The 17,920-nt window shown below is 37.0% G+C and overlaps 1 protein-coding gene across 2 annotated transcripts in view; it reads right to left on the minus strand.

The window, feature by feature from the left end:
- RAB23 (RAB23, member RAS oncogene family) overlaps positions 1–16,299 on the minus strand; it is a 25,041-nt gene extending 8,742 nt beyond the window's left edge. The window contains exons 1-4 of one of the 2 annotated variants that reach the window (XM_004673596.2): positions 16,063–16,299; positions 14,362–14,462; positions 10,035–10,251; positions 6,876–6,961 (exon numbers count right to left, since the gene is read on the minus strand). In XM_004673596.2, coding sequence (XP_004673653.1) covers positions 6,876–6,961; positions 10,035–10,189 — 241 coding nt within the window. In that variant the 5' untranslated portion in view covers positions 10,190–10,251; positions 14,362–14,462; positions 16,063–16,299. Of the gene's footprint in view, positions 1–6,875; positions 6,962–8,553; positions 8,789–10,034; positions 10,252–14,361; positions 14,463–16,062 lie in introns of those variants that run through there. The other variant, XM_012724360.1, reaches the window with a different exon arrangement.
- Positions 16,300–17,920: the final 1,621 nt, after the last annotated feature.

Below are 17,920 nucleotides of genomic sequence, written 5' to 3' on the forward strand. Positions count from 1 at the left end.
AAAAAAAAAAAAGGAAAAGTACAATGTTGTTTGAAAAATCAAGGATCTAAGGATAACAAGTATGCCCACAACCTCTCCAAAATTAATTAGTAGGGCTCCTAAGTAGAGAGACATGGATGGCTAAAGTGCTTGTCTGAAGAGAAAGATATAATTTTGGAATGTTGAAGTAATCAGGGAAGGTAAGAAAATAGAAATATGTGAAGTTGACACCCCCAGCCCTCCCTGCACGTGCCCCTTGGCCTCCCAACCTCCTGCAGAATCCACCTCACACATAAACTGCAGGTGACTCTCTGCATTTCTACCTCAGGGCTGTTCTGATATTTCAGAAGGACCCTAGCTTTAATTCCCTAAGGGGAACTGATGCTCTGGGAAGAAGTTTATGGGATGTGGGATAAATACCTCAACTTCACTTTAGTGGAACCATCCAAAGCATGTCCAAATGGTTACTCAGAGGGACTGATTACACAACTGCTTACAGTAATAATTAGCTCATTAATGTATTCTTTATTAGTATTTTCCCCTTCTATTGCTTGTCTCTCATTTGCACTTCCTGGGACTGCCTAACAAATAAATGACTCCCATTTAGTTGTGCAAGAACTTCTTTGTGTGTTAAAGGAAAGGGCAGACTAAAATTAAATCAGTAAGTGTCTCAAGGTAAAGACAATCACCATAGAAATAAAGACAACTGTGACGACTAAATGGCTAGATTTATCTAATGTAAAGAGGACTTCATTAAAAGTATAGAAAATATAAAAATCTAAAATTAGATGAAAGTGCTGTGATGACCTTCAAAAAGAATCATATACAAATCTCCAGAATAGGATGGTTCACTTAAAATTAAGTCTTCGTATGTTACTGCTATCACTTCCTCTGATTTAACCTAAATATATTGTGAAGATGAGAAAAGATAAATCAACTATTTTATAGTTATAATAATTTTGACAAACACTGGATGGCTACTTGTTTTAATTTCCCCTAACTTAACATTACCATGTATCTATACAAATAAAACACTGTTAAATTGTAATTCACTATGGTTATTTTATGTTTAGGAAACCTGTAATGACCAAACAGCTCTTTACAATATACATTTAAAAAATTTAAAAGACAACCTTAATCACAAAACCTTGACCAAGGTACCAATAAAATAGATGACAAATGCCAGATTCAAAAGCATGTGAAAAATAGACCATTATTTACAGAATCATATAGAAAATGAATATAAATCTGTCATACAAAACTTCATACAAAACTCCCTCAAATACTGGAAGAACTTTTTATTGATAAGATGGAAAAAGGAAAATTTATAAAGAATTTCTTTAGAGAAATTACCGTCTACCCCAAAACCTCTCTCTTTCAAGAAGGTAGGGTGGGATGGGACAGACTACTCTATCATCATCTTCTCCATCTCAACCTGGAAGGAATGCACTCAGTATGACTACTTAAAGAACTTGACATGTATTCCCAGCAACTGGCAGACACTCTGAACTTAAGGTGGCTTGACTCAATCTTGAGAAAGATGAGGTAGCTGGGAGCAAAAGCAAAAAGCAGGACTAAAAGACAAAAAGAGAACTTTATATGGGAAATAACTGTGCTCCCACCAATAGTGAGGTCAAGAACACACACAAGTTTCTTATAGGTAGAAGTGAGTCACATCTAAAAATAGCCAATATCATGTCCAAGGAGACTACTAAGCATGTGATGGGAGGCTGGCATTGGGGCAGATGAAAAAGAAATAACTGATTTCCACAAAGGTGCAAAGCAAATGCTAGAATCAAGTGTACACATGCCCAGTTACCAAGAATGGGAAACTCGGGTTCTTTGAAGAACCATGACAGTTAATCCAGAGGAAGAATCATTTTTAACCCCTGTCCCTACCATCCAGAGGCCCCCTATTCAGGCAGCAATTGCACTGCCACGGTGCTCTGGTCTCCTTAGGCATGATTCAGGAGAAAGATGAACCATCTCTATCAATGTAGAGGGGAAGGTGGCAGTGAAATGACCGATATTCTCCTTTCAGACCATAGGTGGTGGCCTACTGAAAGCCCCAAGGAGGATAAGAGATCTAATGCTATGTTACACCAGTACTTTCGCTTCATACAGGATGAGCTGTTCTAATTACCAAACTGAGCTTATTATGTTTATGACCAGAGATAACTTGGAGGCAGTTGAGAAAAATTACTTCAGAGAGATCGAAAGACATGAACTGAAGGAAATTTGCATTTTGGGTCAAGAAAAGAACTTCCTTTCTCATATTCCCTAATCAAATAAAGGGATGATGGCAGACAACAATTTTTATTTTGGTAACTTCATGAGTTGTGCCTACCAATCTGCCAATTATGATGAATATTCTTAATTCAAAAATGATGCTATATTGATATCCTTTCTTTTTTCTTTAACCTCCAATACTATGCTGATACCATCATTTTCATGAAAGTTAATGTTTCTAACTTCTCTGCAGTAGTCATTTGGACCTATCTTACACTTTTGATATCTAATTGCAGCTACTGTTTTTTATCCATGTATATTACAAAGACCTTTGTTTTCCTACAATTTAATCTTCCTTTAATACCACCTACCCTCAGAATCATACCATGACAAATCAGTGTCAGCTGGGAACTGTAGAAATGCACAATCTCAGAGCCACCCAGAGATCTACTGAATTAGAGCCTGCATTTTAACAACCTCCCCAAGGAATTCGTGTTACCATTAAAGTTTAAGAAACACTGTTCTAGAGAACATAGTATAAAATTCCACAACAGTAAAAGTCAATGAGAAACATAGGCTTTGTCCACTATTACAGCTATTATTTAAAGTAACTGTCCTCCTTTACACACAATAAAATCTAAAGTATACAATATTATTCAGTAAACCAATCTATCACAGGTTCTATGATCATATAATTTCAAAACAAATCTGACTGTATTACATAGTTTAATTCTGTCCTTAAGTCTTATAATTGTAACTTATAAGTAGCTTCTCTTCCATAGCTAACTTCCATTTGTTTGTGAACTTACTTTAAAAAACAAAAAGTTTCTTCTACTTATGTACATAATCTCAGGTAATAGGTCTCAAGTCTAACCTATTTCCATATATTACTAGTCAGAAAAGCATTTGTTTTCTTTAGAACCAAATCACAGTAAGAAACTATAATGAGAATCTATTTTTATGTTGTATGTAACTTTCTGTATGAAGTATGGTTTTACTGCCTAGGGTGAACTTTAAGAGTTTATGAGGAATTATTTAGGATCCCCACAGGCTTCTTAATAAGATCTGTACTGTGTTCTAACTTATTTACAAGAAGGTCATGTTTCAACATGTCTTAGTGTACAATTAAGCCAGCATTCCCAAAACATAAATAATGCCTTTGTATAATGACTTTGGGTATCATAGGCCTTTCAACTGAAATGTTTCTTTTAAAATACATATATTTTGCTTTTATGAATCTTAAGTAATTTTTAGGACATAAATTTTTAAGCCATAACTTCATAAGGCATAGTTTTTCTATCATTAATCTATATACTAACACTAACCACCTTTTCTTAGTCCTATTTTTATTTAATTACATCATTTGAAGCTAGAAGCTAGTCTATTATCTATACTATTACTTGGTAATCTGTTGTAACTGGCATCTAGTTTCCTTTCCTCTCTGAGAATACAGCTTCCTCTATTAAACCAGCAAGTATGGTTTAAGCAGGATAAACCTACCCTCTACTTTTGCCAAGTCAATTAGGATAATCACATTCCTCAGGCTACTTACTGCAATCTGGTCAAGAGCAGTTTAATCAGATAAAAGCTCAAGACTTTTGATGAACCTTTGGGGGAAGTAACCTTTCTCCTTCAGGTTAAGGATAAAACCATGCTTTACAATGCAGATGGAAGAAATCTTGCAACTGTGAGGAAAGTCAGCAGGAGGAGGATCTCCAGACAGGAAGGGAGGCAGGGCAGGGACACAATGGGGTTACAGTCAGAACAAACCACAAGTGGAATCTAAACTACTTCTAGGCTTTTCTACTAAACAAGCCAATAAACCTTTTAGTTTTCAAGTCAGTTTGAAATTGCCTTTATGTTGTCACAACCAAAATTATTCTGATGGACCATCAAAGGAAAGCATAAAAGAGTGCTGTTACTGTGTCATTTCTCAAATTTATGTATAATCATCACTGTGCCTTAATTGAAACTGTGTTGTGGTAAAGATGGCCTCCCTGGTGGCACAGGGTTTATGAAGTCTCAGTACAATGAAGCTAGAACAGCCACCACTGCACAAGTTCAATCTCCAACCTGCCAGGGAGCTGACCCACATGGCTCAGCAGGCTTCTGTCTCCCCTGCTGCTTCTCCAGCAGTGTATTTCAGATCTGCCTGTGCTGCTCCCCACTGTCTCTGGTGAATTCTCTCACCACCCCTCCACCCCCCTCCCCCGCACATCTGGCCTACACCCCAGTTCTTGTATGCATAAATAAATAAAATAAATCTTTTTAAAATGTTTACTCTTAGAAAAAGCTGACACTTAAAATGGTCTCAGTATCTCACCCTCTTTGCCATCTTAATGTAGCTCACCAAAAAGGTAACGTTTTAAGATAGCAGTAAACTACTCACAAACGAAATGTCACATTTTAAGATAACTTTTTAACAATTTTATATTAATATGCCTAAAGTAACTGAAGTTAAAAATGTTAAATATAGGGAACTCAAAGCTGTTTAAAGTCTTTTACTCCAAATGAACAAAGTGAAAACAAATTTAAACATCATTCACAGAAAATAGAGATGCAAATACTTGTAATTATGGAATCACTTTTTAGTATTTGGCAAAGAATGTATTTTTAGAGATAGTTAAGAGAAGCAGAATTATTTGTAGATACCTGAGAAGTACAAAATAGGTTACATAACCAAAATTAAAAAGTAATGCTTGACATACCCATCTCATGGCAAAAAAAAAATATTACGCATACCTGACATGAAAATTTTTTTAGCTACTTGGTCTTATTTCTTCTTATTATTTAAACAATGATTTACCTCACTGAAATGGTTCTGACGTTTTCTATTTAAATATATATAAATTAAATATTTTTTGTTATTTTATCAGTTGGCATTTTTTTAAGTTAGACTTTATTTTGTGATGATTACAGACACTCACATTTTGCCTTTTTAAATTACTGAACATAATGGTAAATACATTCTTCAAAAATAACCACAAAAATTAAATACTGCCATATCAAGCTGTCAAAAGCTTAGAAAAATAACCGAACCTACTTTTGTTCCTCACTAGAGAACAAGTATTTCATGCTGAGAATTTAGGGAGGAACGCTAGGTATATAACAAGAAAATGAAAGTCTCATGTAATTTTACTATCAATACTTTTTGAGGTTTCCACCTAGGTTTTTTTGTTTTATTTTTTTTCTGGTAGGGGAAAGGGGAGCAGGCACTCTGGTAGTAATAATTAATCCCATTTAAAAAAAATAAAAATACCTTTTACTCAAGAAAAACTATATATTTAGGACCTGTTAATAAAAACTGTTTATGCTGATAAAATTCATAACCTGATAAAATATAATCTATAAAGAACTTTGAATAGTAATATAAACCCCACCTCACATCATGAGGTGCTTAAAATCCAAATTAACATCCTAAGAAAAGGATCAAAGCTATTTTGGAAGGAAACCTTTAAGAACACAGTAAATAGAGTAAGAATTAGGTAGTGGTGGCATTACTAAGTGACATAAGAGGTGTGCTCTCTTCATTTCCCCAGGAACCAAAATATTTTCTTAGAGCAGGCAAGTGGAAATCAAATTTTCTTGACCATTTTAAAAAGGCAATAGCTATGTTAGTCTCAATGTTAATCTGTGATTATGTTTTCATTAGACCTCGGTTGCCTTTATTACAATAAATTCTACATTTTCAAAAGTGGAACACACAAGCTATATGTTTAAGAGCATCAATAAATTATAATGCTACATAGTACTAGGTCAGATTTTCCAATTATTTTGCTCTCATTACAACCGCTATTGGCAGTGAGTTGGAGAAACACTGAAAGTACTATTTTTAAAAGAAAAAGAAAAATATTATAGGAAAATGTTGATGGAAACTTTAAGTTCCATTCAAAAAGCTAACCTTTTATTGAGAATGTTAATGCAACATTTTAGAGTCTTAAGTCCTATATTTGTGGTTCCTTCCTTTCACATATACATCAGTTCTTGGAACTCCTACAGCACTGAAAAGGCCACTTCATGTATCATAACAAAATCATACCTTTATGCAAGGTATTGCTTTTTTTTTATATTAGCGTTATGTCTTTAGAATATAGTCATTTCCTTGGGGTAAGAAGTAGAAATTTTACATTTTCTTGGAATGCCTATGGGAGTAACATGATTCTACGGCAGACTCAAATTATCCAGAGCACAAAGTATTATTTATTACTCAACAAGATCTTCAGAATATTAAATTAACTGAACAAAGACACCATTAGACTGAGATGAATGAGGTGGCTGAGGTAAAGATATCAAAATTTAAAACTTTAAATACCTCATGGGTAGGAATCTCAAACTCAAGGAACAATCAGGCCCACACAGCCAACTAGCCTTAAGCTACACCCAAACTGATTTCCATAACTACTTCTACTTTTCCTCTATAAAAATTTCCCCCCAGCTTCTAACACTGTGGGTTGGTGCTGCCTAACAAATCCATTTTTGCTCAAATAAATTCCTAAAATTTTAATATGCTACGGTTTATCTTTAACAAGAACAGTAACTTGGATTTTTAAAACATACTTTGGTATTAATTTAAGCATTCTAAAAAAAGAATCCTTCTGTGGGAAACAACGAAAGCAAAGCTTGTTTAGTCAAAATATACATCCAGATAAGAAAGCCCCACAATTTACCTCGATAGTAAGCCTTTGTTATTGCATCAAATTCCTCTTGACCTGCTGTATCCCATAACATTAGTCTGACATCTTCATCATTAACTCTGAAACAAGAGATGAATTTATTTCACATGTAAAGACACGGTTCTAATAATATAGTTCAGAGTTCATTTTATTTTTCAAATCTGAAGGTTGTTGGGGGCTGGCCTCAACACACAGGGGCTCAGGAGCTTAAAAGGTGCAAACTAGCATAGGCTGGCCATCTGCCTGTGGAGATTCCAGAAAGGGGAGATGGGGAACACGAGTGAGGAAGACAGGGAGTCAGTGTTGGGTGCAAGTCTTCCTGCCCATTTTCTCAGCAGGTCTTTATTTATACTTTGTAGCAAATAGTTAATTACAATAATGCATATGGTAAATTAATTAAGAAATCACCATAAAAATTCTCAAAGAAGAGGGCAACAATGCATCCTCTTCCAGACACTTCATGGTATACAAATTATATACTAAATGTATACTAAATTATACATATTTATGATAACTTTCATTTATATGGATGTTTAACTCTGACTCAAAGGATAAGGGGTCTGGGAAAGGATGAGCTGTTAGCGAAGGATTTTTAGGGGTCTTAGGGAAGAAGTAGATTGTGTTAACGAGTCATTAGTGATTGTCTAAAGAGAAGCTAATGGCTAACTTAAGGTTATAAGAGAATAGTTAGTGATTGTTTAAGAAAGGGGGACATTAAGAGGAAGTTATACAATCATGGATTAAGCGACACCTGTTAGAACAGTTAGGAAACTGCCCAAGAATCCTTATGCCCTGGGATTCTAATCTCTTGAGGTTTGCTTTTGGTCTCAAGACAGGGATGCTTCCTAAAGTTTTGATGCCCTGGGGGGCTTGCTTTTTATCAAGCAGACAAAGGAATTTCCTGCCCTCGGGCACTAGTACCTGCCCAGGCCAGGTAGCCATCTTATGAAGCTAAGGCAATCCAGTTGTAAGCTGATGGTTGCTCAGAATATTTTTGATATTATGATTATACATATATTTAGCAATGGAAATTCTGATATCTCAGAGATTTTCCCTTCTGCCAGAAATTTGTCATCTGACAGAAGTTGCATAGCTATGTCAGAAGGTATTAAACCTATATTGTTGGTTTCACCCTGTGAAGTCAGTACTTTCAACTGTTGTTACTATTATCAATAAAAAGAAAAAACAAAAGACAACCCCCCTCCAAAATGGCAACTTTATTCAAAGTTTAGATTTACCTGTCATACTTGACCATCAACAAAAGTCACAGACAGTGCTGGTCCTAAAGTAGCAGAATTGGCAAAAGGGGAATTCCCTTTGCCTACTGCCTTTCCCTACGCCATTCTAATGATTGCATTCTGGAGTACAACTAATAGGGTAAGAAAGAAAAGCAGCAGCTTACCTAATAGTTTGACCTTTAACTCAAAAATATACTCTATTTTTGTCCATTCTCTTTTAGTAGTTGTACTCTACAAAATCAGTGCAAGTAATGAATTAGCAAGTACCTAACTTTTGCTCCTAGAGGAAATACAGGGTTAGGTTCTCACAAGACTTTGGTTTTTGTGTAGCTCTGTTTAAAGATGCCTTGTTTAATAGATATTGTTAATTAATATTAAACTCACAGCCCAAAACACTATAATGCATGCCTGAAAGGAGCATTTACTTAACTCACATGTTTTTCCCTGTAAGCCATATCAGTTTTCTTGTAGTTAGGAATACTAGGAAGTACTTCAGCACTATCTTGCAGGCCATTTTCAACAGCAAATCACCAACAAAAACAGAACACAAAAGGACACTTGTTTATGAGAGATGCAACAAGAAGGAAGAAGGTTGGCTTGTTCCACCTCAGCAGAGAACATGCTTGTAGGGCAACTCTAGTTTTTTTGCTGCTCTGTGTATGTGTAAAGAATGACTATATTAATACTGAGAATACAGATTCTGGAGTTATACATAAATGTTAGGCTAAGCTCAGTGAAATTACAACTATGGAAACTACTAATAATGAGAAATAATTGTATACTTAAAATACAGATTTGGTTCAGATAACAAGAACAAAACATTGAGACTAAAATGAATCCTCTTAAAATATGATGTAAGAAAGGAAATGAGCACAGAATTTTTTTTTAATAAGGTAACAATGTAAATTAAAAATTCAACAATCTGTAAAAATAACACATTATCATTTGATGATAATGTCTGGGTTAATTAAGTCAGATTTGTTTATTGTTTACTGTTAACTTGTCTTGTATAATTTAAAATAGCTTTAAAAGTTCTTAGGACTAATGACAAAAACTTAGTGTGTCACTTTGGTGTGGTTAGAAATCCAATTGGATTTCCTGACATTAAGATTTCCTTTTCATATGAGTATTTAGTCCTCCTAAATCTGCTCTTTCTCATTTCTTTAAATAAAAACAAATTATTAATTCACAAACTTCTGTATAGTCTTCTCAGTCTAATTAAAAAAAAAAAGAAGAGACATTCTAAACAAAAGGATCCCATAATATAAATGATAAAATCTTCTGACAGACAGGTAACTTTCCTTCCAAATAAAATTGTGGGCAAAAATCTCGTTAGAATCAAACATCCATTTGTGCTTTAGAAGTATCCAAGATGCGGACCTTCGTGGTACCACAAAGGTTTGTTAAAACACAGAATTGTGAAGCTATCGGCAGCCACTGAAGGGGAGTTCAATCCCCAGCCAGGGAGCTGACCCACATGGTACCACAGTCTTCTCCTGTTTCTCCTCTCAGCTGTGTAATTCAGTGCATCTGCTTGTTCTGCTCCCCACCCTGTCTCTGGTGAATCCTCTCTTACCCCACATCTCTGGCCCATATCCCAGTTCTTTTACACATAAATAAATAAATCTTAACTAAAAAGGTACCCAATGTGCCAACAATCAGTACAAACAAAAAAATGAGGAAGAGTAGGATAAAAAGAGGAAAATCAGGAGGAAATGAGATGAAAGGAGGCACAAAGAGAAGGATAAAGATATATGTACAAACGAGCAATTGAAAACCAACACCATCTCAGGAGCCATGGGCACTAGGTGCCTAACCTTGTGTAGCATGGTGATTAGCTACTATTTTTGCCAATGGAAGTCTTAGCCACAATTCACAAGTCAGAACTGAGAGGATAAAATAGCCAAGTACATACTGGATTTGTCGTTCCAAAAAATCAACTCCAATGGTTTTCTTATAGTCTTTTGTAAAAATGCCTTTGCAGTATCGCTGAATCATACTTGACTTCCCAACTGCTCCATTCCCTACAACCACCATCTTGATGGCCACTTCCATATCTTCCTCCAACATTTTTGGAGTTGAAATTTCTATACCAACTTTAGTTCCAGGTGATCAGATCTTCTTTCTCAAATCTGCAGTTTAAAATGAAATTATTTCTTCATTATATAAAAACTAGATAACATTTTTTTAAAAAGACAATTGTTTTATTACAAAATAATTATTCTACATTGTAAGAACTTATTTTCATACAGAAGCCACCTCCCGATGCCATTTAGATAATGTAAATTCTTTGAAAAGAGAGAAAAACTTCATTCATTTTTGAATTCTTATAACAGCACAAAAAGACTATGGGTACAGGTACTGAAGTCTGATTTAAAGCCACCATTTACTAGTCAGTGTCTTCAGTGAAGTTTTGCTTCACAACTCTTTTGGCTTCAGTTTTTCAAAGGATTGTTGATATTTATACCTCAGGGGATTGTTGATCAATAAATACATAAAGCACTTGGCATAATGAAGCATTCAAAAATGGTAGTTTTATTCAACAATGCAAATCCTTCATAGTCACCAACAAATGGGCTATACATACAAAATATAAGGAAACTGCTTTTCAGTCTCACAGGTAAGAATTAATGTCTCTTGAAAGGCACCCCAAATATTATAATATTTGTATAATAAATAACCTTATACCAAACTGTTCTTTCTTTAACTTCTGACTTGTTATAGCTCCTCATATAATGAAGGTAGCAGAGTATGTATTACTTACATTTTAGATTGAGAAGTAAAGAAAGTCAATTCCTACATACTTCTTCTTAATATTACTAATTATGTTCACACCTACTTATATATATATATATATATTCTACTATCACAACTGAAATCCACTATGTACACTATACAAAACAAATTTTAAATGAAAACAATTAAAAGGTCCTTTCACTGTCCCTAATTAAGTCTCACTATTTCTCCCTAGTGCTTCACAAACTTGTTTGATTATAAGAATCATCTAAGAAAATTTTTTAAGGTATAGATTTCAGATGTTCACTTAAGACATTGAATGTTTTTCAAAACTATGGGTAGTCCATTTCCCTTTTCTTTTGACTATTCTAAATGTCTCACAGTTGAAACAAAAATAACACTGTTTAATTGTGGTTTTCAATATATGTAAAGAAGATATTTAAGAGACATGATTATAAGTGGGAAAGGATAAAGGGATATAAAGGTAAGGTTTATATTTCACTTGAACTGGTAAAATGTTGACACCAATAGACTGATACATTGTAAACATATTTAGTAATAGCAGAACAACTACTAAAGAAATTTCAAGTAGAGATATGCTCAAAAGCACTAGAAAATAAAACAAAATGAAACTGCAAAAACAATAACAACTATCAAATCTAATCAACATTTATAGAACAGGCCATACGGGCCATATTACAACAGAATATACTTCTTTTCATATACCAAGACAGACCACATTCTAGGCTATTAAGAAAAACAAACAAACAAACAAATAAAAAAACCTCAGCATACTTATAATAATTGGTGCAAAAAAACAAAAATTAGAACAACAACAAAACCAAAAACATAGGGAAACTAAAAATACACACTTCTTTAAACAAGCCTTGGGCCAGAGAAGTTCAAGAAAATTTCTTTTAAATATCGAACTGAATGAAAATGAATATTAAAGTTGACAAGACAAGCTACTGGGAGGGAGAATTTATAGCACTAAATACCTTAAAACAAACAAAAGTCTCAACTCAATAATCTAAGTTCCTTTTCAAGAAACTAGATAAAGAGCAAAAGAAACTCAAAGCTAACAAAAGTAAATGATAAAAATAAAAGCAGAAATCAATGAAACTGAAAATAGAGAAGAGAAAGAAATAAAAAGCTCATGGTTTGTAGAAAATCAATAAATTGACAGAGGAAAGAAAAGAAGACAGAAAATTACCATTAAAAAATGAAACAGGGATTATCACTATGGACTAACTCTGCAGGATTAAAATGAAAACAACAACCAACCACACACACATATATTTGACAATTTAAGGTGAAGGGACTAATTCCTTCAAAAGTGTAAGCAGTCACAACTCATCCAATTTAAATAGGTCTTTAACTGGAAACTGAATTTATAACTTAACAATCCAAAAAGTAATCTCCAGGCTCATGTAGTTTTACTGGACAATTCTACCAAACTTTTATTGGATTAGCACCAATGATACATAATCTTTTCTAGAACATACAAAAGGAGGAAGCACCTGCAACTTTTTTTATATATAAAACTACCATTATCTTGATACCAAAACTATATAGAGCACAAAAAAGTAATGTAGGCAAATTATCCCCTCATGCAAAAATCCTCAACAAAATATTAGAAATCTAGTGCACCAATATATTAAACATTCAAGTGAGATTTATATTTGGAATACAAGGCAGGTTCAATATTCAAAAATCCGTGAATATAGTAATCCACCATATTAAGAGAGTAATGGAGGAAAAAGTCCATTATTGTGTCAATTGATACAGAGGAAATATTTGGAAAAGTTTAACATCTATTTGGAGAAAAAGCTCATCAAACAAGGCAATGAAGAGGACTTCAACTTGATTAAGGGTTTCTATTTAAAAAACCTATAGCTAACATTATCCTTAATCTGATGAATGATTGCTTTTCCCCCTAAAATGAAGAACAAGGTAAGACTGTCTCTCTCACTTCTTCTATTCATTACAAAGTCCTGACTAAAATAAAAGGAAAATAAAGTAAATAAAATGCTCACAAATTAGCCAAAAAAGAAAACAACCTCTATTTACAGATGGCTTGAGTATGCAAATAGGAAACTCCAAGAGGTAATTAAAAAATAAATTTTCTGGGCCCTTCCCAGTGTTGCAGCCAGTTAAAGGACAACATTGTGAGCTCTCTGCAGCCACTGAGGTAGGTTCTCATTCCATCCTCTTAACAATGTACAATTTGGGACCAAAACATTTTTAGTAACATTTACAATAGTTGCCAAAATTTTAAGTACTTTGGCATAAATCTAACAAAATACGTACAACATCTGTATACTGGAAAATATAAAATGTTAATGAAATAAAGACCATATCACGTTCATGGACTGGGAGGCTCAACAAAGTAAAAAATAGCAATTCTCCTCAAATTGATCTATTTTTTTAATGCAATTCCAAAGTACACATAGGATATTACTTAGAAACATGAGCATTCTAGATATTATAAAGAAAGGAAAGCCTTTTTTAAGTCATTTTTAAAAAAGAATGAAAATTGGTGGAAATCCCACTACCTAACTTTAAGACACTATGAGGCTGCATTAATCAAGAAAGTGTGACTAGCTAAAAGATACATAAATCAATGGACAGAACAGAAGGTTCAGAAATAGACCCACACAAGTACATCCAATTGATTTTTTACAAAGGTGCAAAAATAATTCAATGTGCTCAAGACAGTATTTTCCACAAGTGGTGATGAGACAACTGGGCATCCTATGCAAGAAAAAAGCTGCTGCTTTTCACCTAAACTTGTACCTGATACAAATAATTCAGAATGGATCAAAGATCTAAACAGAAATTAGCAGGAAATTTTTGTTTACTATCTGACATTAGGTAACATTCTTAAAGATGAGCTTCACAACACTCATAGAAGAAAAGTATGATAAATTGGACTTTGTTAAAAGTAAAAAAACAATTGCTCCCAGAAAGACAGGCTAAAAGAACAAAAACAAGCTACATACTGTGAGAAAACATTTGCTTAACACCTACCTATCAAATACTTGTATCCGGGCCCTCCCTGGTGGCGCAGCGGGTTAAAGCACAGCACTGAGAAGCTAAAGCCACTTCCGCATGAGTTTGATTCCCGCCTGCCCCGGAGGTGACCACATGGCGCGGCAGACCTCTCCTGACCCGCCCGCTGCTCCTCTCAGCAGTGTACTTCCTTGATCTGCCTGTTCTGCTCCCCACTCTGTCTCTGGTGAAGCCTCTCGCCGCCCCTGCACCTATGGCCTGTACCCCAGTTCTGTATGCATAAATAAAAAAATCTTTAAAAAAAAATACTTGTATCCATCACACATAAAGAACCCTCAAAACTCCAATATGAAAAAACAAACAATCCAACTTAAAAATGGGCAAAAATCCTGGCCAGATAGTTAAAAGATTATGTCAAATAAACACACAGAAAAATATTTACTTAGCAATGAGTTAAAGACATATTAAAGCTACAATGAAATGCCACTACATACCTGTCAGAATGGTTACATTAAAAAAACACCGAGAAAATCAAGTGCTAGAGAGGATGCCGAACAACTGGTACTTGTGAGAAATGCAAAAAGATACAGCCACTCTGGAAAACAAAGTGACAGTTTCTTGTAAATTAAGCATACATTTACATTATATCCACACAATCCCAATAGCAACACCCTAACAAATGAAACTTTGGTTCACAAAAACATGAATGTTTAATAGCTCATTCACAGCCACCAAAGAGGAACCAATACAAACGTTTTTGAAAGGATGGGTTTATAAACAAATGGAGGCACTTCATCTAATGGACTACCACGTAGCAATTAAAAAAAAAATACATGCAACAACGGGAAGGAATTTCAAAGGCACTGTGCTGATTGAAAGAAGTCAGCATCAAAAGTTACATGATTCCATTTATATGGCATACTGAAAAAGATAGTAATTGCCCGGGGTAATGGAAAGGACGGGTAAGTTTATAAAAGAAAAGCATGTGTCTTAGAGTGGCAGGACAGACCAGTTCTTTTTTATCCTATCATGTGGCAACACGAGTCTGAAATTCACAGAAAAACACATTCCACCCCCCCAAGTAAATTTCACCATACTTTAGTGTAATCAGATGTGATTACTACCCTATCAAACTGAAACACTATCCAAAGAATTAAGTTCTTAGAAAATAAGTACAATATTAGAAAAAATTTACAGGAATGCTTTCCATAAACGCACTTACCCTCGAATTTAATTTTATAGACTACAAGAAAAGTCTAGGAAATTAGAAAAGGAAAGGACGATTTAATACATTGATCAAAAGGGTTGTTGTTCATAACAGCCTTACTTAACTACAGGTATTATTTTTAAAATACAGGCTGAATGAAGCCGCCTAGAAGATGTGGAGTCATATTAAACTCAGAAAAGGGCAATATCCCTTTTCAGACTCCACAGCTGCTTGACCGTGAAGTTAACTATTCTTTCACACACCCTCGGGTTCTGATGCCTGAGAGCTGAGCAGGGCTCCTAGGATCTCTCGAGTAAAGTAATTCCGTGGCAGCCAGTGTCAACGAAACAGTGCAGTCTGGCTCATTCATATTCCAGCCGGCTCGGAGCGAAAGGCTAGGAAGGGTGGGGCCGGAGGTGAGGACACGATCCCACTTCAAGGAGTGGAGTAGGGTCTCCAGGCAGAGTAGAGCTTGGGACTCCGTTTCCAGCCACCTACCCGCAGCACGTGATGCCACTAGTCAGTATCTCTCACCGCCAGAGTAGCCCCTTCCCTTTGGGGGTGTTGGGGGAGGGCCAGAGGCCGAGTGGTCGGCCAAACTAAAGTAGCAGCGCCCCGACCCACTTCCACTAGGCTCCTCCCGCCCACAGGGCAATTCCAAGGGCCCACACCCCGGGAACCGCACCGCCGCAAGCTGCGGGGAAGGGGGAGGGGGCGCCAGGCAGGAGCAGCCGCCCACCTCCTCCAGTCGGAACTTGGGCACCACGCTCAGTGGCGGGGTGCGGACGCCCGCTGCCCGAGCCGGGAGGAGGGAACCCGGGCCTGGAGGCCCCGGCCCCCGACACCCCTCCCCAGTCCCCGGAGTAAAGCACCTCCCGGGACTCGGAGGAAAGGCGGGTCCTTCCCTAGCCGAGCTGGAGGAGTCTTCAGCACCGGAGAAGGCAAGTGAGTGCAGCCCCGCTGCCCCGGAGCGCGAGCCGCTACTCACCTTCCCCTGCCTGCACCGACCCGCCGCCCGACTGACCCGCTCGTCCGCGTCGCGGCGCAACCGCTGCCGCTGCCGCCGCCTCCTCCCAGCGCGCCAGCTCCCCCAGCGGGACCGCCCGGCTGGATCGCGCCCTCTTTTGCTCTTTTAAGAATGACTACGATTTTTTAACGAACTTTATTGGCAGTCAGGGCTCAGAACAAGCTGCTCAGCAGCCGCTCCGCCGGGGGTGGCGGGGCGCGGGAGACACGACTCCCCTCATCTGCGGACCCGCCGCGCTGCGGAGCATGCGCCGGCCTGGGTCTGCGCATGCTCCGCGCGGACCAGCTCCTCCGCCCCGCTCCTCCCCTGTGCGGGTGCTTTGGGGAGGTTTCTCTGCGTTCACTGTGCCACGGGGGAGCCAGTGGGGAGGCTAGAAGCGAGCTGGAGCTCTTAGAGACTGGACTCTCGAAAGACAAACTGACCGGAAAAGTCTGCTTAAGTTTTGCCTAAACAGTACTTAGATTTCCAGAGAATTTAAAGGACACCTCCTCAACCCCTGCACACCTAACTGGATCACATCCTTGGGGCTGAGTGAGCAAAAATGTTGAGCAAAGTCGGCTCACAGTCCACTATGGACAAAGTAGAAGCCTGAGATGGTTAATAATTCAGAGACCCAAATAGAAACTGAAGGGTTCTCCTGAAAGCAACAAAAATGTTGCTTCAATTGTTTTTAAATTTCAAATAGAATAGAAGAAAAATGATGGCAAATGCCAAGTTAGTGAGGATGCAGAGTAGCTGTATTCTTCCTTGCCGCTGGAATGTAAAGTACAGTAACTGCTTTTAAAGACAGTTGGCACTGTCAGCTAAAGGAGCAAACCCCATGACCCAGCTGTTCCCTCCTTATCTACAGCCAAGAGAAAGTCCTGTACTGTGCACCAGCTAAAAGGTATCAGAATGTTCACAGCTGCATCTGTCTTAGCTTCCAAATGGAAATCACGCAAAAAGGCGATCAACAATAGAAGAAATTCATATAATGGAATACTCCAGCAATCTGCAACTACAGGTAACAACATGGATTAACTGCAGAACCGTTACGTTGAACTTTAAGAGACAGGGAATTATACTTACTAATTCCATTTCTATAAAACCCCCAATAAGGAAAGTAATCTGCTAGCAGTTAAGAAAATAGTTACTTTGGGAGGGAATAATGGCTAGGAAAGGAGTTTCCATGGTGCTTAATAAGGTTGATCTGGGAAGTAGTTAACGTGCGTCCATTTGTGAAAATTCAGTAAACTGTTTACGCACATTTTTCTGTGCAACTGTATATGAATTACATTCCACATATAATTTTTTAAATTAAAATTTTACAAGGCCCACCCTGGTCATGCAAGGGGTTAAAGCCCAGCACTGTGAAACTATCTGCAGCTCCATTCCTGGACAGAGAGGTGACCACATGATGTGACTGACCTCTCCTGACCCACTGCTGCTCCTTGGCTGGTGAAGCCTCTCCTCCCCCCTTCCCCACCTCTGGCCTGTACCACAGTTCTTATATGCATAAATAAATAAATTTTAAAAAATAGAATAAAAAATAAAAATTTACAACTTTATCTGTAATAATGATAGCTTTGTAGATGTAAATAGTGATTAATATCATATAGCCTATGGGAGGCCTCCCTGGTGGTGCAATGGGTTAAGTCACAGCACTATGAAAAAAATCAACAGCCACTGCAATACCACTTTGATCTCCTCACCAGTGAGCTAATCCACATGGTGCAGCAGACCTCTTCTGTCTAACTGGCTGCTCCCCTTAGCAGTGTATTTCAGGAGATCTGCCTGTTCTGCTCCTCACTCTGTCCCTGGTAAATTCTCTCTCTCTTTC

This window comes from Condylura cristata, unplaced genomic scaffold (genome assembly GCF_000260355.1).
Source record: "Condylura cristata isolate star-nosed mole 26May11 unplaced genomic scaffold, ConCri1.0 scaffold00001, whole genome shotgun sequence".
Taxonomy (NCBI): Eukaryota; Metazoa; Chordata; class Mammalia; order Eulipotyphla; family Talpidae; genus Condylura; species Condylura cristata.